This window comes from Saccopteryx bilineata, chromosome 3 (genome assembly GCF_036850765.1).
Source record: "Saccopteryx bilineata isolate mSacBil1 chromosome 3, mSacBil1_pri_phased_curated, whole genome shotgun sequence".
Taxonomy (NCBI): Eukaryota; Metazoa; Chordata; class Mammalia; order Chiroptera; family Emballonuridae; genus Saccopteryx; species Saccopteryx bilineata.
The window spans coordinates 314071463-314094783 of NC_089492.1; the positions used below are offsets into that span (position 1 = coordinate 314071463).

The 23321-nt window shown below is 51.1% G+C and overlaps 3 protein-coding genes across 3 annotated transcripts in view; all 3 read right to left on the reverse strand.

Moving 5' to 3' along the window:
- CLPTM1 (CLPTM1 regulator of GABA type A receptor forward trafficking) overlaps positions 1-2199 on the reverse strand; it is a 46557-nt gene extending 44358 nt beyond the window's left edge. Inside the window, exon 1 of the mRNA XM_066271840.1 lies at positions 2109-2199. Within this exon, the coding sequence (XP_066127937.1) occupies positions 2109-2177 (69 nt within the window). The 5' untranslated portion in view covers positions 2178-2199. The remainder of the gene's footprint in view (positions 1-2108) is intronic.
- Positions 2200-15386: 13187 nt separating this feature from the next.
- On the reverse strand, positions 15387-17475 carry APOC2 (apolipoprotein C2). The gene is made up of 4 exons (XM_066271842.1): positions 17340-17475; positions 16217-16284; positions 15892-16051; positions 15387-15635 (listed from the first exon to the last, which is right to left on the reverse strand). Exons 2-4 carry the CDS (start codon positions 16269-16271, stop codon positions 15545-15547), a joined length of 306 nt encoding a protein of 101 aa, XP_066127939.1. The 5' UTR covers positions 16272-16284; positions 17340-17475; the 3' UTR covers positions 15387-15544.
- On the reverse strand, positions 15387-20328 carry APOC4 (apolipoprotein C4). Its single transcript, XM_066271841.1, has 5 exons — positions 20158-20328; positions 18209-18350; positions 17340-18101; positions 15892-16051; positions 15387-15574 (listed from the first exon to the last, which is right to left on the reverse strand). Exons 1-3 carry the CDS (start codon positions 20231-20233, stop codon positions 17936-17938), a joined length of 384 nt encoding a protein of 127 aa, XP_066127938.1. The 5' UTR covers positions 20234-20328; the 3' UTR covers positions 15387-15574; positions 15892-16051; positions 17340-17935.
- Positions 20329-23321: the final 2993 nt, after the last annotated feature.

The following is a 23321-nucleotide window of genomic DNA, read 5'->3' on the forward strand; positions in this document are numbered from 1 at the left end:
GGAGATTCCACCTTAGCCTACCCTCTGCCTCAAGATCCATTCATTCCACAAACACTGAGCACCTGCCCTGTGCCGCCAGGTCCTCAGTGGGGTGGTGCTGGCGACTCAGTAATGACCAAGACAGTCCCAGTTCTGCCCTTCAGGGGCTCCCAGTCCAATGGAGGAGACAGATGCACAGTAACAACCTAGTGTGAGTAGGGCTTAGGACAAGGTAGACCCGAAGACTGTGGGCGCCCCAACCTAGTCTGAGAGAGTCAGAGAGGACTTTCTAGGGGAGAGAACATCTGAAATGTACAGGACTGGTAAGGATCAACCAGCTAAAGAAGGGAGAAACATGTGCACAGGCTCTGAGGCAGAGATAGTGAGGCATGCTCCTAGAAATACACACTTCAGAGTGGCTTACACCCTCTCATCCAGTGGATCTCAAGCAGGGGCACCCCCCCCCCAAACACACAGGGGACATTTAGCAATGTCTGAAGACATTTTTGATTGTCACACTGGGGAGGGGTGTGTGTGCTAATGACATCTGGTATGTACAGGATGCTGCTAAATTTCCTACAATGCAAAGAACAGCCCTAGCCAGTGAAGCTTTATCCAACCCAAAATGCCAACAAGTGCTAAGTTGTAAAATCCTAGTGTAGTCTGATGGAAGTCAGATCATGCAAGGCCTTGATCTGCTAAAGAATTTGTACTTGATCCTGAAAGCAAAAGAATAAGTCTTGAAAGGATTTATGCAGAAATGAACAAGAGAGGACTGGGGTGTGGGGAGGTCTCCAGAAGTTCAACGAAACCTGACCAACCCCCATCCAGTAATCAACAGACTTTTCAGCAAACTGAGAAGCTCCCCAGGACAGGAACTGAGTCTTCATTCCACTGCTCAGTAAACATTTCCTGAGGCCACCCAGAGCAAGGCCCTGGTTGAAGATGCTAAACCAGATATGTTGGGCTCTATCAGGTAAATCTCATCCTGGTGTTCTCCCAAGAGATACTACTTTTTTTAACAGGTGATATTATTTGCCCCTCGTCTTGGCTCCCTCAGTCCCTCACAGAGACTTTTGTCCCCAGCCTAGTCATTCAGAATTATAATTCTTTAGATGTCAGTCTTCTCTTCCACTCCACTGATGGCAGGAACACGGCTGCAGTCATCTCTGTGACCCATCACATGGCTGGCCCTCCTTGTCTAACCCCTCAATTTACCACTGCAGAAATAAGGGCCCAGAGAGGAAAAGGAACTAGCACAAGGTCACAGAGAGAGAAAGCTTCATTCTCTCCTCCCAACCTGAGCTCCTCTCCTCTTTGCTGCCTCCCACATGTCAGTGACATCCAAGTGGGTGGGTCGACAACTCCTGGCTGTCACTCCACCAATTCCCTAAATGCCTTAAGGGTGGCTGGCTGCCTGAACTAGCCAGTATGTTCTGCAGCCTCAGTTTAGCTGAGGCGATGATGGGTCAGAAGTCTATCAGCACCTGGACTATTTCCACCATAAGGGTAGGTTATGATAAAAGCAAGCCCATCCCAGTCCTGACCACCCTGGGTTAGCAATGCCTAGTAACTGCTACAATGGAATGAACCCCAAACCCAAACTGGGTGACCTTCTGAAAGCCTTAGTCTCCCTGTTTCTTGGGATTCCCATCTGTAAAATGGGTCTGTCAACCTCCACAGCCTGTGCCCTTCCCCACGATGATTACTTGATTTCGCCCAAAGATACAAAACTACCAATTAATCAGTCATTGCCCACATGTCAAGCATTCCAAGAAACTCGGAAAGCCAGACCACTCTAGGAACGGCCGTGGAGCCTGGAATCAGGAGTCAAGAACCTAGGGAGTCTAGGTACAAGGCTGCGTCCCTCCGCGCCAATGTCTCCGGCTGGAGCAAGAGCCTGGAGGCCGCCCAACGCGGCGTGCAGGGGACCCGGCGCGCAACCGGGCCCCGCTTCCCGCACTGTCCGGCCTTCCGAGCCGACCGGCCCCGCCTGGGCCGGATAGTCAAGGTCCCTCTAGGCAAGGAGCCCCGGATGCACGGGATTCCGTGAAAAGTGGCAGGACACGCCCCGTGAGAGGCCCCCCCAGGTGGGGAAGAACCCCTCAGACCCCTCTCGGCCTCCGTACCTGACCGGAGCCGCCTCCGGCCGCCACCACGGCGCTGCCAGCCCCGTCCGCCTCCTGTGCCGCCGCCATTTTCCCGCTCCGGGTCCCCGCCCCCGCCGTCAGCCCCGCCCCGTCCCCGACGGCGCCAGCGCGATCGCGCGAGATTTCACCCCTTAGCCGACCCGCAGGCCACCGTACCCGGCAAGAGCGTCTCAGCCACGCCTCTCGGGAGAGCTGCTTCCGGCTGTGAAGAAACCAATCCTGGCACCGTACTTCCCCTTCCTGGTACTTTGTTTTCACCCGGGAACACAAGTCCTGCTCCGATCCCCTAGGACTTTCTCGACCAATACATGCGCTTCCCACGGGCACCATTCATTCTGCCTTCTTGAACAAGCCTGCCTTTTCCAGTTATATGAGCCTTGTAGGCCGTCCTGTCCGCCTCACTCCGCCGATTCTTTTAGTTCTTCTTGTTCCATGCTTGTTGAGCTTTCCCAGCCACCATAAAGCTTCAAAATGTCTTGCTCGAATCACGCCCCTCCTGGCTTAAAAGAACTTTCCTGGCCACGGTACCCAGATTCGAAGAGTAGGGATTTTAGTCTATATTTTCTTTCACGGACTTTTGTTCTTAACTCTGAGTTTTCCCCCCGACAAGTCCCCCTTCAGGTTATAGGCTTCAGCCCTGGCCGGTTGGCTCAGTGGTGCAGGAGTCCCGGGTTCGATTCCCGGCCAGGGCACACAGGAGGGGTGCCCATCTGCTTCTCCACCCCTCCCCCTCTCCTTCCTCTCTGTCTCTCTTCCCCTGCGGAGGCTCCATTGGAGCAAAGTTGGCCCGGGCGCTGAGGATGGCTCTATGGCCTCTGCCTCAGGCGCTAGAATGGCTCGGGTTGCAACAGAGTGATGCCCCAGATGGGCAGAGCATCACCCCCTGGTGGGCCTGCCGGTTGACGCGTGCGGGAGTCTGACTGCCTCCTCATTTCCAACTTCAGAAAAATACAAAAAAAAAAAGGGGGGGGTTATAGTCTTCCTGTGCATTCAGAATACTATTTCAGGGGTCTCACCGCCAACACACCTCCAAATTGGATTCGATCAGCTCCTCCCCAGACCTTCAGACCTACACTTTAGCGCGCAGGGGCATTCTCTTGGCGGTCTTTCGCTTTAGAGCAAACCTGGCAGCTCCACTTGATTTTGAGGGCTGTATGAACTTCCTTTTCTTAGCTATGTATGTGCAGCTCCAAACTTGAACACGTTCAGAGACCCCTGCTTGGGGAGGGTGTTAGAAAGGCCCCCCCCCAGGCCCTGGCCGGTTGGCTCAGTGATCGAGTGTGGGCCTGGCGTGCAGGAGTCCCAGGTTCGATTCCCGGCCAGGGCACACAGGAGAAGCGCCCATCTGCTTCTCCACCCCTCCCCCTCTCCTTCCTCTCTGTCTCTTCCCCTCCCGCAACTTGGCTCCATTGGAGCAAAGTTGGCCCAGGCACTGAGGATGGCTCTGTGGCCTCTGCCTCAGGCACTAGAATGGCTCTGGTTGCAACAGAGCAACGCCCCAGATGGGCAGAGCATCGCCCCCTGGTGGGCATGCTGGGTGGATCCTGGTCGGGGGCATGCGTGAGTCTGTCTGACTGCCTCCCCGTTTCCAACTTCAGAAAAATACAAAAATACCCCCAAAAAAGGAAAAAAATTGAAAGGCCCCCCCCAGAAAGGACAGAAGATGCTCAGCAGCTGTTAAACCTTCACCAATGAATTGGGTCGAGGTCTGACCTGGGTGAACTAATAATCAGCTAAATGATCCGGAACAAGTTACATTTTTTTGTTTTTTACAGGGACAGAGAGAGAGAGAGTCAGAGAGAGGAATAGACAGGAACGGAGAGAGATGAGAAGCATCAATCAGTGTTTCGTTGCGACACCTTAGTTGTTCATTGATTGCTTTCTCATATGTGCCTTGACCGCAGGCCTTCAGCAGACCAAGTAACCCCTTGCTCAAGCCAGCAACCTTGGGTCTGAGCTGGTGAGCTTTCTGCTCAAGCCAGATGAGCCCGCACTCAAGCTGGCAACCTCGGGGTCTCAAACCTGGGTCTTCCGCATCCCAGTCCGATGCTCTATCCACTGCGCCACCGCCTTGTCAGGCAAGTTACATATCTCTTTAAAAGTCTCAGTTTCTGCCTGACCTGTGGTGGCACAGTGGATAAAGCGTTGACCTGGAAATGCTGAGGTCGCCGGTTCAAAACCCTGGGCTTACCTGGTTGTTGGGCAGATAAAATGTATTATGCTCACTTTGTTAAAGATAACAGGAGGAGGCTGTCACCCAGGTGATATTAATGTGTGTTTGGGTGGGCTAAAGGCAGGCAGAATCCTTTAGCCTGGGGCTTGGTTTTGGGATTAAGCCTTTCCTACCCTTTTTGATGTAGGGCGGTACAATCCTATCATGCCTCAGAGGCTGACTTTGTATTAGAGACTTCCCTGTTTTGTATATTGGATTAAGGGTTTGGATTTCTACACTATAAAATGGGGACGGAATGAGAGTTTGGGCTCTTGGTTCCTGAGGTTAGCATGAGAGAGCAGAGAGAATAGAGCCAGCAGCGGGAGGAGGCCACGTGGAGGAGGCCAGGAGAAGCAGCCAAGATGGCGGAGTGCTGAGTGAGATGCCAGTTTGTGTAGAGTTTGTATCTGGGATAAGGAAGAAGATGGGGAACAGAGGTGAATAAGTCTGGTGAGCTAGAAACCTTTGATTCTAGGAAACTCGGATAAGTCAGTAGCTTTGTGAGCACTGAATGTGACTGGGTTTTGGAGCCCAGTGTGTATTTTTACTTGCCCGCCGGGTGCAAGCTAGATTAAAGACTATGGCCCACCAGTTTTTGGCTCCGCTGTTTCTTTGCCGACTGTCCAAATCCAATGCGAACCTGCATGGGCCAGGCTGCTGTGATAGTGGCCCTGGCCGTGGCTTCTGGCTTTACACTGGTCAAGGCACATATGGGAGTTGATGCTTCCAGCTCCTCCCCCATCTCTCTCTCTCTCTCTCTCTCTCTCTCTCTCTCTTTCTCTCTCTCCTCTCTAAAAATGAATAAATAAAATAAAAAAAAAAAAAAAAAATTAAAAGTCTCAGTTTCTTCCTCTCTTATAAACTAGGCATTATATTAGTACCCGTTATTCCTCTTTCCCTTTTGCCCTGACAGGCTTTTGAGAAGATCCAGTGATATCACCAATGTAAAGCACCTGGCCCCTGTCTCCTGCTTAGTGAACATTGTGTGCTGTTGCTGCTAACCTTACCTGGAAGAGAGATTCTAATTATTTATTAGTTTTACTATCTACCTCCTGCACTTTCCTCTAGGTTTCAGTTCAGTAATAGTATCACCTCCAGAAAACCCTCCCTGTATCCACTGTGGCTGGGCGAGGCACCGCCTCCCAGTCCTCCAAGATCCCTGTTCTCCCTCAGGCCTTCTCTGCTCACTTGGGGCCATCTATTATATGTCAGGGATGGGTGTGGTGTGTTTTCAGGGCTACCGTGGTCATTGCTGTGTCCTCCAGCAGTGCCCCAGGGGACGCTTGCTTAGTGAAAGAATAAACTCAATGCAGAAGGTGAATGATTTACCTTCTGAGGACCAACACCTTAGAAAACGTGCCCAGTCCATTCTTTTTCATATAATAATGGAAGTAATGATTCTGTGAAATTGTAGGCCCAGTCTTTAAGTTCAGGGAGGAATGATGTTGGGCAGATAAAATATATTATGCTCACTTTGTTAAAGATGACGCTGCCCACGAGGACGGCCTCCAGGTGATATTAATGTGTGTTGGGGGTGAGCTAAAGGCAGGCAGAATCCTGCCTGGGGCTTGGTTTTGGGATTAAGCCTTTCCTACCCTTTTTGATGTAGGGCGGTACAATCCAATCATGCCTCAGAGAAGTGACTTTGTATTAGAGCAGGGGTCCCCAAACTATGGCCCACGGGCCACATGCAGCCCCCTGAGGCTATTTATCCGGCCCCTGCCACACTTCCGGAAGGGGCACCCCTTTCTTTTTTTTTCTTTTTTTCTTTTTTTTTCTGAAGCTGGAAACGGAGAGAGACAGTCAGACAGACTCCCGCATGTGCCCGACCGGGATCCACCCGGCACACCCACCAGGGGCGATGCTCTGCCCACCAGGGGGCGATGCTCTGCCCCTCCGGGGCATCACTCTGTTGCGACCAGAGCCACTCTAGCGCCTGGGGCAGAGGCCAAGGAGCCATCCCCAGCGCCCGGGCCATCTTTGCTCCAATGGAGCCTTGGCTGCGGGAGGGGAAGAGAGAGACAGAGAGGAAGGGGGGGGGGTGGAGAAGCAAATGGGCGCTTCTCCTATGTGCCCTGGCCGGGAATTGAACCCGGGTCCCCCGCACGCCAGGCTGACGCTCTACCACTGAGCCAACCAGCCAGGACAGGGGCACCTCTTTCATTGGTGGTCAGTGAGAGGAGCACATTGACCATCTCATTAGCCAAAAGCAGGTCCATTGTTCCCATTGAAATACTGGTCAGTTTGTTGATTTAAATTTACTTGTTCTTTATTTTAAATATTGTATTTGTTCCTGTTTTGTTTTGTTTTTTACTTTAAAATAAGATATGTGCAGTATGCATAGGGATTTGTTCATAGTTTTTTTATAGTCCGTCCCTCCAACGGTCTGAGGGACAGTGAATTGGCCCCCTGTGTAAAAAGTTTGGGGACCCCTGTATTAGAGACTTTCCTGTTTTGTATTTTGGATTAAAGGTTTGGATTTCTACACTATAAAATGGGGGCAGAACGAGAGCTTGCGCTCTTGGTTCCTGAGATTAGAGGAGAAAGCAGAGCAGAGAGCAGAAAGAGAGGCCACATGGAGGAGGCCAGGGGAAGCAGCCAAGATGGCAGTGTTGATAGGCCAGTTTGTGCAGTTTGATGCTGGAGAAGGAAGGAGATGGGGAACAGAGGTGAATAAAGTCTCGTGAGCTAGAAACCTTTGATTCTAGGTGTAAAGCCAGGAGCCACAGCCAGGGCCATCATCAGAGCAGCCACCTGGCCCATGCAGGTTCGCATTGGATTCGGACAGTCGGTAAAGAAACAGTGGAGCCAAAAACTGATGGGCCATAGTCTTTAATTCTAGCTTGCACCCGGCGGGCAAGTAAAAATACACACTGGGCTCCAAAACCCAGTCACATTCAGTGCTCACAAAGCCACTAACTTATCCGAGTTTCCTAGAATCAAAGGTTCCTAGCTCACCAGACTTATTCACCTCTGTTCCCCATCTCCTTCCTTATCCAAAATATAAACTCTACACAAACTGGCATCTCACTCAGCACTCCGCCATCTTGGCTGCTTCTCCTGGCCTACTCCACGTGGCCTCCTTCTGCTCTCTGCTCTGCTCTCTCCTCTAATCATCCCAGGAACCAAGAGAACAAACTCTCATTCCGTCCCCATTTTATAGTGTAGAAATCCAAACCCTTAATCCAATATACAAAATAGGGAAGTCTCTAATACAAAGTCACTTTCTGAGGCATGATTGGATTGTACCACCCCACATCAAAAAGGGTAGGAAAGGCTTAATCCCAAAACCAAGCCCCAGGCTACAAGGATTCTGCCTGCCTTTAGCCCACCCCAACACACATTAATATCACCTGGGCGACGGCCTCCTCCTGTTATCTTTAACAAAGTGAGCATAATACATTTTATCTGCCCAACACCCTGGCTTCTGGCTTTACAAATGAACATTCTGAATAAGTCCCTCAGACCCAGGGGAGAAGCAGACTGGGGTTTTGTGGGTCTCTTTTTGTTGTTTAGTGAGGGAGACAGGGAGACAGACAGGAAGGGAGAGAGATGAGAAGCATCAACTTGTTGCCGCACTTTAGTTGTTCACTGATTGCTTTCTCATATGTGCCTTGGGGCCAGCCAGTGACCCCTTGCTCAAGCCAACGACTTTGGGCTGGGCTCAACCCAGTGACCATAGACATGATGCCACTCTCAAGCCAGCAACCCCATGCTCAAGCCAAATGAGCCCACACTTAAGCCAGCGACCTCGGGGTTTCGAACCTGGGTCCTCAAGCATCCCAGGTCAAGGCTCTATCCACTGTACCACGTCCTGGTCAGGCCATGGGCCTCTTTTTTAAAAGTACAAAATTTCCCAGGGAAGGGAGGTGGAGGAGGGTATAGGGGGATTAAATGGTTATGGACAAAGACTTGACACGGAGGGTGAACTCACAATACTGTGTACAGAGATGTGTACAATTGAGCACCTGAAACCTGTATAACATTGTTAACCATTGTCACCTGTATGGCCAGTGGCCACTGCTGTTGTGACCATGCAGGTTCTCATTGGATTCGGGCAGAATGGAGCCAAAAACTGGTGGGCCATTCTGTTTATTAAAGTCGAGCGAACAGACAGGGAAGACAACTTCCCTCTTCAGAGCTCCCAAAGCCCTTCAGCTCCCATTCCACATCTCTACTCCTTCTCTTCCTGCAAAAAACCCAGGCTGAGGAAAAAAAAATCCCTTGTCCAGCAAACATTAGCAATACAATGGCCCCTCCCAAGCAGGAAGATATTCCACAATTTACAATCTGCAGCCCTGAGGGCAAGCACCGCAGTCTTTCACAGAATACATACACAGGGCACTGCCCAGGCCAATGCAAAATATAAGCAAGCAAACCTAAAAAACACATTTTACAAACTTATTTGCCCAACATCACCCCAATAAAATTCAATTTAAAAGATGCATGGAGCGGCCCTGGCCGGTTGGCTCAGCGGTAGAGCATCGGCCTGGCGTGCAGGAGTCCCGGGTTCGATTCCCGGCCAGGGCACACAGGAGAGGCGCCCATTTGCTTCTCCACCCCTCCCCCTCTCCTTCCTCTCTGTCTCTCTCTTCCCCTCCCTCAGCGAGGCTCCATTGGAGCAAAGATGGCCCAAGCCCTGGGGATGGCTCTGTGGCCTCCGCCTCAGGCGCTAGAATGGCTCTGGACGCAACAGAGCAACACCCCAGAGGGACAAATCATCGCCCCCTGGTGGGCATGCCGGGTGTATCCCGGTCGGGCGCATGCGGGAGTCTGTCTGACTGCCTCCCCGTTTCCAGCTTCGGAAAAATGAAAAAAAAGATGCATGGAGCCTGGCCTGTGGTGGCGCATTGGATAGACTAGAGGGTCAACGCCAAGGTTGCCAGTTGGAAACCCTGGGCTTGCCTGGTCATGTTGTAAGATACCAAAAAGCTGAAAATTGATATTGATATTCTGGGAAGAAAGGTCAGGCTTTCCTATCAGGCTCTCCTGTCCCATCCCTCCTTTAGGGAGGAGAGGGAAAAGAATGTAGAAGTTCTGGATAAATAAAATCTAAAAAAAAAAAAAAAAAGAACAATGGGTCATTCAGTTTTAAATCTAAAATAAAGGTTAACCTAGAAACTTCTTCTCTTTCAATAGAAGGCAGAATTTACATACCACCTTACATTGATTGTAGTTCCACCCTTCTCCTGGAATCTTGAGGGTAAAATACCTCTAGGCTAGTGAGGGAAGATGAACCCTAGAAGATTTCTAAACTTTTTTTTTTTTTTTTTTTTTTTTTACAGAGAGAGAGATAGACAGGGACAGACAGGAATGGAGAGATGAGAAGCATCAATCATTAGTTTTTCGTTGCACATTGCGACACTTTAGTTGTTCATTGATTGCTTTCTCATATGTGCCTTGACTGCGGGCCTTCAGCAGACCGAGTGACCCCTTGCTCAAGCCAGCGACCTTGAGTCCAAGCTGGTGAGCTTTTGCCCAAACCAGATGAGCCCATGCTCAAGGTGGCGACCTTGGGGTCTCGAACCTGGGTCCTCGGCATCCCAGTCCAACGCTCTATCCACTGCGCTACCGCCTGGTCAGGCTGTAAACATCTTTGATTGTGTTACCTTGAAAGTCTTAATGTTCCGCCCTGGCCAGTTGGCTCAGCGGTAGAGCGTTGGCCTGGCGTGCAGTGAACCCGGGTTCGATTCCCGGCCAGGGCACATAGGAGAAGCGCCCATTTGCTTCTCCACCCCCCACCCCTTCCTTCCTCTCTGTCTCTCTCTTCCCCTCCCGCAGCCAAGGCTCCATTGGAACAAAGATGGCCTGGGCACTGGGGATGGCTCCTTAGCCTCTGCCCCAGGCGCTAGAGTGGCTCTGGTCGCAGTCTCGGCAGAGCGACGCCCTGGAGGGGCAGAGCATCGCCCCCTGGTGGGCAGAGCATCGCCCCTGGTGGGCGTGCCGGGTGGATCCCGGTCGGGCGCATGCGGGAGTCTGTCTGACTGTCTCTCCCCGTTTCCAGCTTCAGAAAGAAAAAAAAAAAAGAAAGTCTTAATGTTCCTGTGTATCCTCTCCAGGGGTCCCCAAACTTTTTACACAGGGGGCCAGTTCACTGTCTTTCAGACCATTGGAGGGCCGCCACATACCATGCTCCTCTCACTGACCACCAATGAAAGAGATGCCCCTTCCGGAAGTGGGGCGGGGGAGCCGGATAAATGGCCCCAGAGGGCCGCATGTGGCCCATGGGCCATAGTTTGGGGATGCCTGCTCTAAACAAATGTTGCAAGCTTGTATCATGAGGTCATGCTCTCCCCCGTGTGTGAGCAAGGGTATATAAACAGCCCCTGAACTATTTTTGACATTGCACGATTTGGGCCTGCAGATGCCCCGTGTCAGCCATATGCAGCCAGCATATTTAATAAATCTCCTCCTCTAATAAAACTCTTCAGAATTTATCTGGACTGGGTGTCTCTATGTGAACTCAGTGAAATGAGGTACAGTGTCTTTCAGAATCTGGGGTGCAGTACTTTATAATAGTCAAGGCATATACAACAAACAATCAATCAATGAACAACTAAAGTGAAGCAACTATGAGTTGCTTCCTGTCCCTCTCCTTTCTCTCTGTAAAGTCAATAAATATAAGGTGACTGATAGATGTATGAATTTACTAGAAATTCCAACTGCCCTTATTTTGTTCCACCTGGCTGCCTGACCTCACCCTTACTTACTGGATAATCGCCCCTGAGGCAGAAGAGTTCCAGAAAAACTGATCAACCTCTCAAGGAAAAGTGTTCCAGGAAGCAGAAACCGTAAAACCGTAAAAGGGAACATACCAGAACTTCTGACTCAGTACCCCCTCAGGCTCTCCCAAACGCTATAAAATTCGCCCCTAGTCTGTAACTGGTGCCCTTCTCCCCCCTCCCCCCCAGAAGTACCCAGCAGGGTTCCTTTTTTTCTTTTTTTTTTTTTTTTTTAAAGATTTTATTTATTCATTATAGAGAGGGGAGAGAGAGAGAGAAGGGGGGAGGAGCAGAAAGCATCAACTCCCATATGTGCCTTGACCAGGCAAGCCCAGGGTTTTGAACTGGTAATCTCAGCGTTTCCAGGTTGACACTTTATCCACTGCGCCACCACAGGTCAGGCCTTTCTTTCTTTCTTTCAATAAAGCCTGTTACTCTAGTCTTTTCAGATTCCCATGGATTCCAACAGTGACCAACTTTTTACAATGAAAAGGAGGACAAAAATAAATTAAAGAAAACAATATCGTAAATAAAAGAAACATTTTATTCATTTAACAATAATACACTATAATATTATAAATGTATAATAAAAACATTTTTAATATTTTATATTGTAATTATGCTTACATGCCTATTAATTTTTAATAATTGTAAGAAAAAAGTACTCATTTAGATACAAATACATCACATTACACACAATGGATCGACTGCATAAATTGAATACAGATATTTACAGATTAGTCTTTTAATATAAAAAAGGAGGACATGACCTGACCAGATGGTGGCGCAGTGGACAGAGCATCGGACTGGGATGTGGAGGACCCAGGTTCGAGACCCTGAGGTCTCCAGCTTGAGCATGGGCTCATCTGGCTTGAGCAAAAAGCTCACCAGCTTGGACCCCACGTCACTGGCTTGAGCAAGGGGTTACTCGGTCTGCTGAAGGCCCACAGTCAAGGCACATATGAGAAAGCAATCAATGAACAACTAAGGTGTTGCAACAAAAACTGATGATTGATGCTTCTCATCTCTCTCCATTCCTGTCTGTCTGTCCCTATCTCTCTCTCTCTCTGGCTCTCTCTCTGTCCCTGTAAAAAAAAAAAAAAAAAAGGACACTTTTCAAGGGAGGACAAAATTTACAGAAGAAGGACTGTCCTCCCTAAAGGAAGACTATTAGTCACCTTAATAAATAAAATCTTTGATGCCTGACCAGGCAGTGGCGCAGTGGATAGAGTGTCAGACTGGGACATGGAAGACTCAGGTTCGAGACCCCCAAGGTCGTCAGCTTGAGCGCGGGCTCATCTGGTTCGAGCAAGGCTCACCAGCTTGAGACCAAGGTCGCTGGGGGAGTCACTCAGTCTGCTGTAGCCCCCCCCCACCGTGAAGGCACATACAAGAAAAAACAATCAATGAACAACTAAGGTGCTGCAACGAGGAATTGATGCTTCTCATCTCTCTCCATTCCTGTCTGTCTGTCCCTATCTGTCCCTCTGTCTGACTCTGCCACAAAAATAAATAAAATAAAATAAAATCTTTGAGAGGAAAAAAAACACTGCCTTGGCCAGATAGCTCGGGTTAGTTAGAGCATCATCCTGAAGTGCAGAGGTTGCCAGTTCAATCCCCTGTCAGGGCACATACATGAAGCACATACAGGAACAGATTGATGTTCCTATCTCTCTCTATCTCCCACTCTAAAATCAATAAAATTTTTAAAATATATTTTTTCAATGCACGCAGCCCTGGCTGGATAGCTCTGTTGGTTAGAGCATCAGCTCAATACACAAAAGTTGTGGGTTCAAGCACGGGTCAGGGCACATGCAGAAACAGATCGATGTTTCTGTCTCTCTCTCCCTTCCCCTCTAAAATCAATCAATTTTTAAAAATGCATGCTAAAACATAAAAAATAAAAGTACAAAACTACCCATACAAATGTAACTGGAGGACCACAGAGGGCCTATGCAAATAAGGGGCTTTGAAACTTAATCTTCTTCAGGTCCACTGTAACCCCATCTCTGCTCTCAGCTCTAGACACAAAATTCTCCAGTCTGCCTTCCTTCTCTCATATACTACTGAGTCCTGATCTATTGAAGCAGTAGAGGCTCTCAGCTAGACTGTGACCTTAGATGGGACCCCTGCAAAGCCCTCCTGCCATATTGTTGAGTAACCAAATAAATTCTTCCATTCCTAACTGATAAATAAATCACTGGCCAGACCCACTCTGCCATCCTCTAGGGGGCGCCCAACACCAACCAGAGGCTGTGATTTCAAGTTCTAAGGTAGAGAGGATCTTGGAGACTGGAACTTCTGGGGACACAAAAGAGGTTGGGAATCTGGACTCCTGAGTCTGAGGAAGAAATCTGGGTTCCCAGACTCCTGAATCTGAGGGAGAAATGTGGGGTCCCAGACTCCTGAGTTCTCAGGAAGGAAGTCTGGGAGCCCAGACTCTGGGGTCCTGAGGGGAGGAGGACGAGGTAGGGTCCTGAGAAAGGAAGGAGGAGTCTGGAAAGGGCACCAGGATTGGTTGGAAGCAGAACTGGCTTGGGCAGAGGTTTGGTTTGGCTTGAGTCCGTGGGAAACAAGTGGACAGAGCAGGGATTGTTCCTCCAAGGTCCCCCCTGCCCATCACCCCCTGGGTTTGGCAAACTCAGCTCTTCTCAGGCCCTGGGGACTTAGGGACATTTCCCATAACCCCTCCCCAAAGCCCCTGTTTTCCACTAGACTCACAGCTGCCCAGCCTCAGGACCTGGGAAAACTGCCCCAACGTGCTCAAAGGCTGGCCGGAGGTTAATACCAAGCAGATTAGGAGAAACACAGGCCCTGGATCCTCAGAGGCTGACAACTCCACCCCTAGGATTTGGGAGCCCAGGACCACCCTCCCCTCCCTCAGAATCCAGGCGTCCAGATGCCCAACCCCTCTGCCCACAGCCTCCAGCCTGCCCTCTTTGACTGCAGAGCCTCTGTTTTTATTTGCATACCCTGTGCTTTTTGCCTGCAATTCTCCCTACCCAGAGACCCTCTTCCAACCACTAATCACCCCACCCAGACCTGGGACCAAGGGAGTGCTGCCCTCCCCCACTCTCCAGCACCACAGCCCAAAACACACCACGGTTGTGATACATAACCCTGTGACCAGACCAGCCAGGTCCTCTTGGGGGCCTGAGCCTTCCAGTGCTTATCTGAGGTGGCTGCACTAGGCCTGGCTATCCTCACTTTCTCTTCTTTTCTTTGCCTAAATTACTGCCTGAAGTTATCTTCTCTGCTGGTCAACTTCCTCATCTTCTGCCACCCCTCCCCCAGCCTCTCTGTTCATGGCCTTGGGATGGAACAGAGCTCCTGGCCCGAGTAGGAGCTCAGGAAATGTTATGACTGTTGCTAATATTAAGAGAAAACCTAACAAAACATACCACAAATCGTTTTCCTGTATACCACAAATAATCACTAAAATCATACAGAACTGGGGCAGGACCCAATCAACAGCTATTTGAGGGGCCACATCAAGAGGGGACTGTCTCTGTCTTTTCCCTGCTGAACCCTAGGACCTGAGAAGGTTGCAGTAAGTGCATGTGAGATGAATGTATAGGAGTTGTCATGGAGTACAGCTTTTGTAGCTCTGGCCTCGTGAGTCCAAGCCATTCTGGGGACTGACTTCCTATGCCTAGCAGTGACTTGTGAGCACTACTCTCCTCTGTCACAGGAGCATTGGACAGCTCCATGTGATGGATGGCACATTTAAAGCCAGCTCGCCCTGACTGGGTGGTTCAGTGGATACAGGGTCATCCCAGTGCACTGAGGTCATGGTTTGATCTCTGGTCAGGGCACACACAGAGACGCAACCAATGAGTGCACAACTAAGTGGAACAATGAAATGATGCTTCTCTCTCTCTCTCCTTCTCTCTCAGATCGATGGAAAAAAAGAAAAGGTTAAAGTGTCAGCCTATGAGAAAGCAATCAATGAATAACTAAGATGCCACAACTAAGAATTGATGATTCACATCTCTCTCCCTTCCTGTTTGTCCCTATCTGTCCCTCTCTCTGATTCTCTGTCTCTGTCCAAAAAAAAAAAAAAAAATGTCAGCCCAGGGCCTGGACACTGCTAGAGGTCACTGCAGGTTAGCTGTGTCCATGGTTTGCCATTTTACAGATGAGAAAGAGTGCCTTAGTGAAGGACAGTCTCTAATTTTGTTGTTATGATAACATGTTATTTTCCCCACTGACCAGGTTAGGGCTACAAACCTATCATAGGTGCTCAATAAATGTTGGCTAAACTGAATGATTCCCTCCATCTTGGCCCCTGAGGTCTCAGAAAAACAACCACATCAAAGAGAATAAATTTCACTTTTTTATTGATAAGAAGAAATCAGGCTAACGTTGGGAGCAGGATGCTGAGAGCTGCTGGAAAGTTGGGGGACGGGGACAGTGGTCAGGGCGCCTGTGGCTTGCTGGAGTTTGGACAATCCCCTCTCCTGTGTTTGGGGGCCCAGCTCTTATTCATCTCCATTCAATAGTGAAAGGACCTGGTCAGTAAAAATTCCCGCGTAAGTGGTTACAGCTGCCGTGCTTTTGTTGTACATGTCCCTGGGGAGAAAGGACAGAGGGTCTGAGTGGGGAGGAACTGGGGCCAGGACTCCCGGATCTGAGGGGGGGGGAGGCAAACTCCCGGGTCTGAGGGAGGAGGAGGGGGGGGGCGGACTCCCGGGTCTGAGTGGGTAGGGGCTGGGGCCGGGACTCACAGATCTGAGGGAAGAGGGGATGAGGGCCCGGACTCCCAGGTCTGAGCGGGGAGGGGCTGGGGGCCGGACTCCTGGTGTCTGGGGTGGAGTTGAGGTGGTACCTGATTTTCTCATCCACGGAGGGCAGGTAGGTCTTCTGGTACAGGTTCTGGGCAGCTGTTCTGGCTGTATCCCAGTAACCAAAAAGTGATTCTTGCATCTGGGAGAGCAGCGTGAAGCTGGTAGCCTCATCTTGCTGGGGCACAGGCGTCCCCTGGACCTCTGCAGGCGGAGGGTGGGTTAGGAGAGCTGAGGGGCAGGCTGCAGGGGGAGGGTGGTCAGGGAAGGAGAGGAGGGGGCAGGGCCTGGCTAGACAGGAACTGCCAGGGGCAGATGGTTAGGGCTCACCCCCTCCCCCTGCGCTCCTCTCCTGCTGACCACACTCACCAAATCCCAGTATCAGAAGGATGAGAAAGAGAGCCAGGAGATATCTGGTGCCCATAGTGTCAAAAGACCTGGAACACAGGAGAGTGTGGGGCAGGGCCACCAGAGACATCTGTTTCTGAGATCCCCTGCTCAAAGGGAGGGGGCTGGGCTTCCCTCTTCCACACCCCCACCCAAGTCAACTTTCTCATGGGTTGGCTTGGGTCTCCCCATCTAACACTCTGTGATTCTACTCCTGATTTTAACATCGTAATTCTAACATCCATTTATTCACTCAAGAAGCATTTCTTGAGCACCTATTATGTGCCAAGCACACCTCTGGCCTGGCCATGAACATAGCAATAGCCCTGTCCTTAGGAAGCTGGCATGAGAGAGAAATACAATGAACAAATATTTAAGGAGTAAAATAATAGGGTGTCACATGGAGAGAAGTGCTCTGAGGTGGGGGAGGGTGTGTTGTGTAGCCTGGGAAAGCCTCAGGAGAGGGTGCCATTTATGCTAAGGCCCAGTCAGTGCGGGGACTTGAGCCACAGACTCAGCTAAGTGCCACTATTAGGATGAGCATGTCTCTGCTGCCCAGCCTACCCCCTTTGCTCATTCAGCCTGTGCAGTTGAGACGAGGTTGAGATCTGACCTGAAGGGGGACCAGCATGGGCAAACATTCTAGATTCTAAATTATTATTTGTTGATTTTATTTTTTTACAGCGACAGAGTCAGAGAGAGGGATAGACAGGGACAGACAGACAGGAACGGAGAGAGATTAGAAGCATCAATCATCAGTTTCTCATTGTGGCACCTTAGTTGTTCATTGATTGCTTTCTCATATGTGCCTTGACCGTGGGCCTCCAGCAGACCGAGTAACCCCTTGCTCAAGCCAGTGACCTTGAGTCCAAGCTAGTGAGCCTTGCTCAAACCAGATGAGCCCGCACTCAAGCTGGCGAGCTCGGGGTCTCGAACCTGGGTCCTCCGCATCCCAGTCCGATGCTCTATCCACTGCACCACCGCCTGGTCAGGCCATTCTAGATTCTAAATTCTGTGTTCCCAACACAGGAACCTAACATCATGGCTCTTTAGTGATCTTTGCCTCCTCCCTGCTGACCACCCCCCAATTCCATCCCTCTCTTACCAGACTCTGGCAGGTGGTCCTCACCAGCTCCTGAAGGCAGAGAAAGGCTTTATAGCTCCTGGGATCCACCGCCTTCCACAGCTGCCACCACCACTTGGCTGCCTAGGTCAAAGTCCAGGCCAACAGAGCAACTGAGGGGGTGGGGTAGGGGCACAGAGGGCAGTGACATCCCCTGAGGTCAAGCCACACAGAGCCTACTCCGGGCGGGGGCTGTGGTGGGGTTGGGGGCTCTGGGTGCCCACCAGGAGTGGGACCTGGAATCTTCATCGCATGGGAAGTAAAAGCAGAGCTCTGAACGAGGCGTCCCCGTGGGGACCGGAAAACACTGCTGCCTTTCCTGCTTTCACCCTTCATCCCAAACTGAGGAGCCTGAAGTCTCCACCCCCACAAGTCCAAAGTGGGGTCTCAGGGCGGAGGGGGTCATCCCTCTCATTCCTTCCGCTGAGGCCCCTGACTGCCTGTCCCTTGCCAGGTGTCATTTCCTCTACTCATTAACTGCTGGGGGTGCATGGGGCGGAGCCATCTTTGGCCTCATTGAGGACAGATTGGACAGGGACACAGACAAGAATTTCTTTATTGTGGAGGCTGTGAACACTTTAAGCCTGCTCCCTGTCCCCGCAGAGAAATTGGGGACACAGGTTGTGGGCCTTCTTCAGGAGACTGTCCTTGGAGCTGCGGAGCCAGGCCTGGGTCCGGGGGCGGAGGTCCTTCAGGTGGTCCTCGTAGTAGGTCTGCATGAAGCCCTGGAAGGCTGTGGGGACCCTGCAGAAGATGAAATGTCACAGTCAGGACAAAAACTTTGCATCGTTCACCACCCCTCCGCCTCGGACCCCTCCCCCTGGCCCCCAGCCCCTCCTCTGCGCACTAACCGGAACCACTGCCATGTGTCTCTGGTCCTGGTCACCAGCGGCTCCATCAGCCCCTTCACTTTGGCCACCGCCAGGCTCCAGGAACTACTTGCCAGCCCTGGCGGGGGGCTCGGGGTTGCTGGAGGCACTTCCTGCTGGCATTCTAGGTGTGACAGAGGGCATCTTGGGTCGGCTGGAATGTCAGAACGCTTCTTCCTCCTGTCCCTCCCTGCGCACTGTCACCGTCACTGTCATTCTGGGTGGCCCAAGGGCAGCCCTCTGCCAGTCCTCTCGCCACTGGCCTCATCTCCTCATGCATCCCTCCACTGCTTGCCCTCCTTCAGCCATTGGTCATTTCCTTGCACCGTAGGTGTCCGTGGCCCCTCCTGTCACCTCGCTCCCTGCCTCAGGTTTCTCCCTCAGTCTGTCACTCCACCTCTCTGACCCCTGCTTCCCTCCTGGTGCCTCTTTCACTGCTGCCCTTGCTGCCTTTCTGTTCTCCTGTGACCTCCCTCCCCTCCACAGGCAGTGGAGGGACAAGCAGGAGGACTGCCTGCCCCTCAGGGATGGAGTGCTGTCCTGGTGTGCACTGCACTTCCTTACACACACCTGTTGATGCCGAACCCAGGAACCTGGCAAAGCCTCACCCACAGAGAGCAGCCACCACACAGGGACACATGTACATACATGTTGAGACACCCACATGACCTGCGGTGTGCCCTCAGCCTATGACTTTACCTCTTTAAGACTCAGTTTCCCGGCCCTGGCTGGTTGGCTCAGTGGATAGAGTGTCAGCCTGGCCAATGGATGTCCCAGGTTCAATCCCTGGTCAGGGCACACAGGAAAAGCGACCATCTGCTTTTCTTCTCCTCCCTCTCCCCCTTCTCTCTCTCTTCTCCTCTTGCATCCAGTGGCTCGATTGAGGATAACTCAGTTGGTCCAAGCATCGGCCTCAGGTGCTGAGGATAGCTCAGTTGATTCGAGCATAAGCCCCGAACAGGGGTTGCTGAGTGGATCCCGGCTGTTTCTCTATCTCCCTTCCTCTCACTTAAAAAAGAAACAACTCAGTTTCCCTTTTTGTAGACTGGGATAGAGACAGGGCCTACCTCTTTGGGTTACTGTGAGAATTCAGAGTGAACATGTGTAAGGAGCACTACTATGTGTGTTAAAACTTTAAATGGGCCCTGGCCGGTTGGCTCAGCGGTAGAGCGTCGGCCTGGCGTGCGGGGGACCCGGGTTCGATTCCCGGCCAGGGCACATAGGAGAAGCGCCCATTTGCTTCTCCACCCCTCCCCCTCTCCTTCCTCTCTGTCTCTCTCTTCCCCTCTCGCAGCGAGGCTCCATTGGAGCAAAGATGGCCCAGGTGCTGGGGATGGCTCCTTGGCCTCTGCGCCAGGCGCTAGAGTGGCTCTGGTCGCGGCAGAGCGACCCCCTGGAGGGGCAGAGCATCGCCCCCTGGTGGGCAGAGTGTCGCCCCTGGTGGGTGTGCCGGGTGGATCCCGGTCGGGCGCATGCGGGAGTCTGTCTGACTGTCTCTCCCCGTTTCCAGCTTCAGAAAGATACAAAAAAACAAAACAAAACAAAAACACTTTAAATGCACATGCACGACACAGAGGTGCTCACTCCAGCGGACACACATACCCTCACACATGTCCACACACTCAAAGCTATTGTTTAAGACCCCGTAAAGACACACATGTACCCATATACAACATATGCATGTTCACACACACATTTACCACGACTGCATACTTGTGCTTACACACACACTAAGACATGCATGACCACTGTCATTTGTCCCAACCCCACATACACATACTGACATGTACTCCCAGACATACACACACGTCTGCATACTGAATGCACACAAGATCTGTACCCACATGTCTACAAACTGCACTGCACGTCACAGTCACACTCATCCCACACCACTGCCAGGTCCCCACACCCACCCACCCACTCCTTCTCACCCACAACACAGGCCAGGACCACCATGCAGAGGCAGAGGGAGGGCAGGACCCAGGGCCTGCATCCAGGGAGCAACATTTCTGGGGGCTCTGCCTCTCTGTGCTCAGCTCTCCAGGCTGGGGGGGGGGGAGGCTGCACCAAGCAGAGCCCTCCCCTGGCCACCTCCCCATGCCCTTTGGCAGGGACTTCAGAGAAAGGGGCCCAGATGGCAGTGACAACCAGAGGTTATGCCCGCCCTTCCTGGCCTCTCCTTCCTGCCTTCCCAGCACCCTGCTGGCATGAGAGGGGAGGACAGAATGTTGTTCTGCCTCTTGTGCTGAACCTGGTTCAAATCTTGACTCCACCTCATGTGACAGCCCCACTCTTGGCCTCAATTTCCTGCTCTGTAAAATGGACCCACAATCCATACTTCAAGCAGGACATTGACTCAATGAAATGATATACAAGGAAAGGTGTTAACACGGAGCCTGGCAATAAAGGTGCTCACAGATCATAGCTGTTAATGATTATTTCTTTCATCTCTAATGTCTCTGGGTTATAGGGCCAGACACACCCTCACTGCGTGTCTTGGGAAAATACATCCCCTTCTCTGGGCCTCAGTGTTTCCATCTATAAAATGGAGATGGTAATAAGTACCTGCCTCACAGAGTCTGTGAGAAGGCTGAATGAGGCTGGGGACGGAGAGCTCTAGGTGCGTGTAGTAGGAGGGTGTCTACATCAGGTTGAGGCCCAAAGCTAGACAGAAATAAAATTAGTCTTTTTCTCCTGAAGGACCCAGTTATAAGCGAGGGCACATGACTTGGCTAGGTGAGCATGGGGCTGAAGTCCTTAGTCTAGGGTTGCCTGATAAAATGCAGGGTGCCCAGTAACATTGGAGTTTCATATAGATAATGCATTTTATTTCTAGCATAAGTATGTCCCATTCAGAATTTGGGGATTATACTAAAAATTGTTGTTTATCTGAAATTCAGATCTCACCAGTCATCCTGTATTTTTAGGCGGAAAATTTGATAACCCCACCTTGGCCACAATCTGAATGACCACACAGGACAGTCCTGACCCAGAATGCTGTCTATTTCAGTGGCCTCGGCAAGGGCTCTGCACACAGTAGGTGCTCAACAAATGTTCCTTGAAGTTTCTTACTAATAATCACCAGCAAAATAAAACCTCCTAGAGTTTCTGTTTGGATGATGAAAAACTTCCAGAAATGGATAGTGGTGGTGGTTGCACAATGTTGTGAATGTACTTAATGCCACTGAACTGTACACCCGAAAATGGTTAAGCCCTAGCTGAGCAGCTCAGTTGATTAGAGCATCATCCTACTATGCCAGGGTTACAGGCTCGATTCCTGGTCAGAGCCCATACAAGAGTCAACAAATGAGTGCATAAATAAGTGGAACAATAAACTGATGTCTCTCTCACCCCCTTATTCTCTCTCTCTCTCTAAAATCAATAAATTTTTAAAATATGGTTAAAATGGTAAATTTTTTCTTGTCAAGATTGTGTTGATTTAATCATCTGATATAATGGTAAATTTTATATTATGTATTTTACCATAATAATAATAATAATAATAAAGAGAAACTCACCATATATTGTATTATGAGAAGCAGCATGGTTTGGGGTTCAGAGTCTGGCTCCACATCTTTTTGGCTGTGTGACCTGGTGTAAGCTGCTTAACCTTTTTAAGCCTATTTCTTCCCGAATGGGAGTCTTGGACTGTCTGCCCCGGGAAGTGAAAGAGATTGTTTACATGAAGTATGAAGTGCTCTGAGCAGCGTCTGACACACCACCAAGGCGCTCAGGCAGAGCCAGCTGCTGTCTATTAAGCTCGCATTTCCTGAGCACCAGGCGCATGGGCAGGACTTGAGCACATCAACTCATTGAGTTACCTCACAACAGCCTTATGAAGTGGGCCTTTTTTTTTTTTTTTTTTTTGCATTTTTCTGAAGCTGGAAACAGGGAGAGACAGTCAGACAGACTCCCGCATGCGCCCGACCGGGATCCACCCGGCATGCCCACCAGGGGCGGTGCTCTGCCCACCAGGGGGCGACGCTCTGCCCACCAGGGGGCGATGCTCTGCCCATCCTGGGTGTTGCCATATTGCGACCAGAGCCACTCTAGCGCCTGAGGCAGAGGCCACAGAGCCATCCCCAGCGCCCGGGCCATCTTTGCTCCAATGGAGCCTTGGCTGCGGGAGGGGAAGAGAGAGACAGAGAGGAAAGCGCGGCGGAGGGGTGGAGAAGCAAATGGGCGCTTCTCCTGTGTGCCCTGGCCGGGAATCGAACCCGAGTCCTCTGCACGCTAGGCCGACGCTCTACCGCTGAGCCAACCGGCCAGGGCAAAGTGGGCCTTTTTTTAAAAAAAACTTTATTTATTTATTCATTTTAGAGAGGAGAGAGAGAGAGAAGGGAGGAGCAGAAAGCATCAACTCCCATATGTGCCTTGACCAGGCAAGCCCAGGGTTTTGAACCAGCGACCTCAGCATTCCAGGTCGAAGCTTTATCCACTGCGCCACCACAGGTCAGGCTGAAGTGGGCCTTTTTATCTTTCCCATTTTGCAGATGAGGAAACTGAGACTGGGGAGTGAGGGTAAGGCCACTTACCCCTAGCTTCTCAACCAGCTAGTGGTGAGTTTTAACCCAGCCATCCCATGCTATTTAGTCAAGTTGGAACAACCTCTGCCCCACTCCCCATCTGAAACTTAGAGGCAAGAAGGAGGTTGAAGCAGGGCAGGAGGAGGGCCTGTGGGGAGGTCTCTGACCCTGCCCCAGCCCCAAGGTCAGTGTGGGCTGTTTGCTGTTTGCTTCTTGCAATGTTTGCCCACCTCAGGGACAGGAACAGGCTGAAGGTTGTTCAGGGTGGACCTCAGAGGCAGCTCAACAACAACTGCGGGAGCTCTCTCCTCCCGCCCCACCTGCCTTTCCCTTCTCCCTCTTCTTCCCCCACAGGCTGCGTTTGTCCTGAACTCTAAGGGTCCCCAGGAGGCTTGCAACCAGGGGAGCAGTGGGCAGTGGCCCCTCCTCCTGGGCTCACCCCCTGAACCTGTCTCCAGGGCCCCTTTTCTCTGACTCTCCAGCGAGGCAACACAGCCCCCACGTAGGCTCTCCTGTTGCTTCTTCTATCCTAAGCCCTTCCTTGTTTCACTGTACCCTGCTGGGGTCCA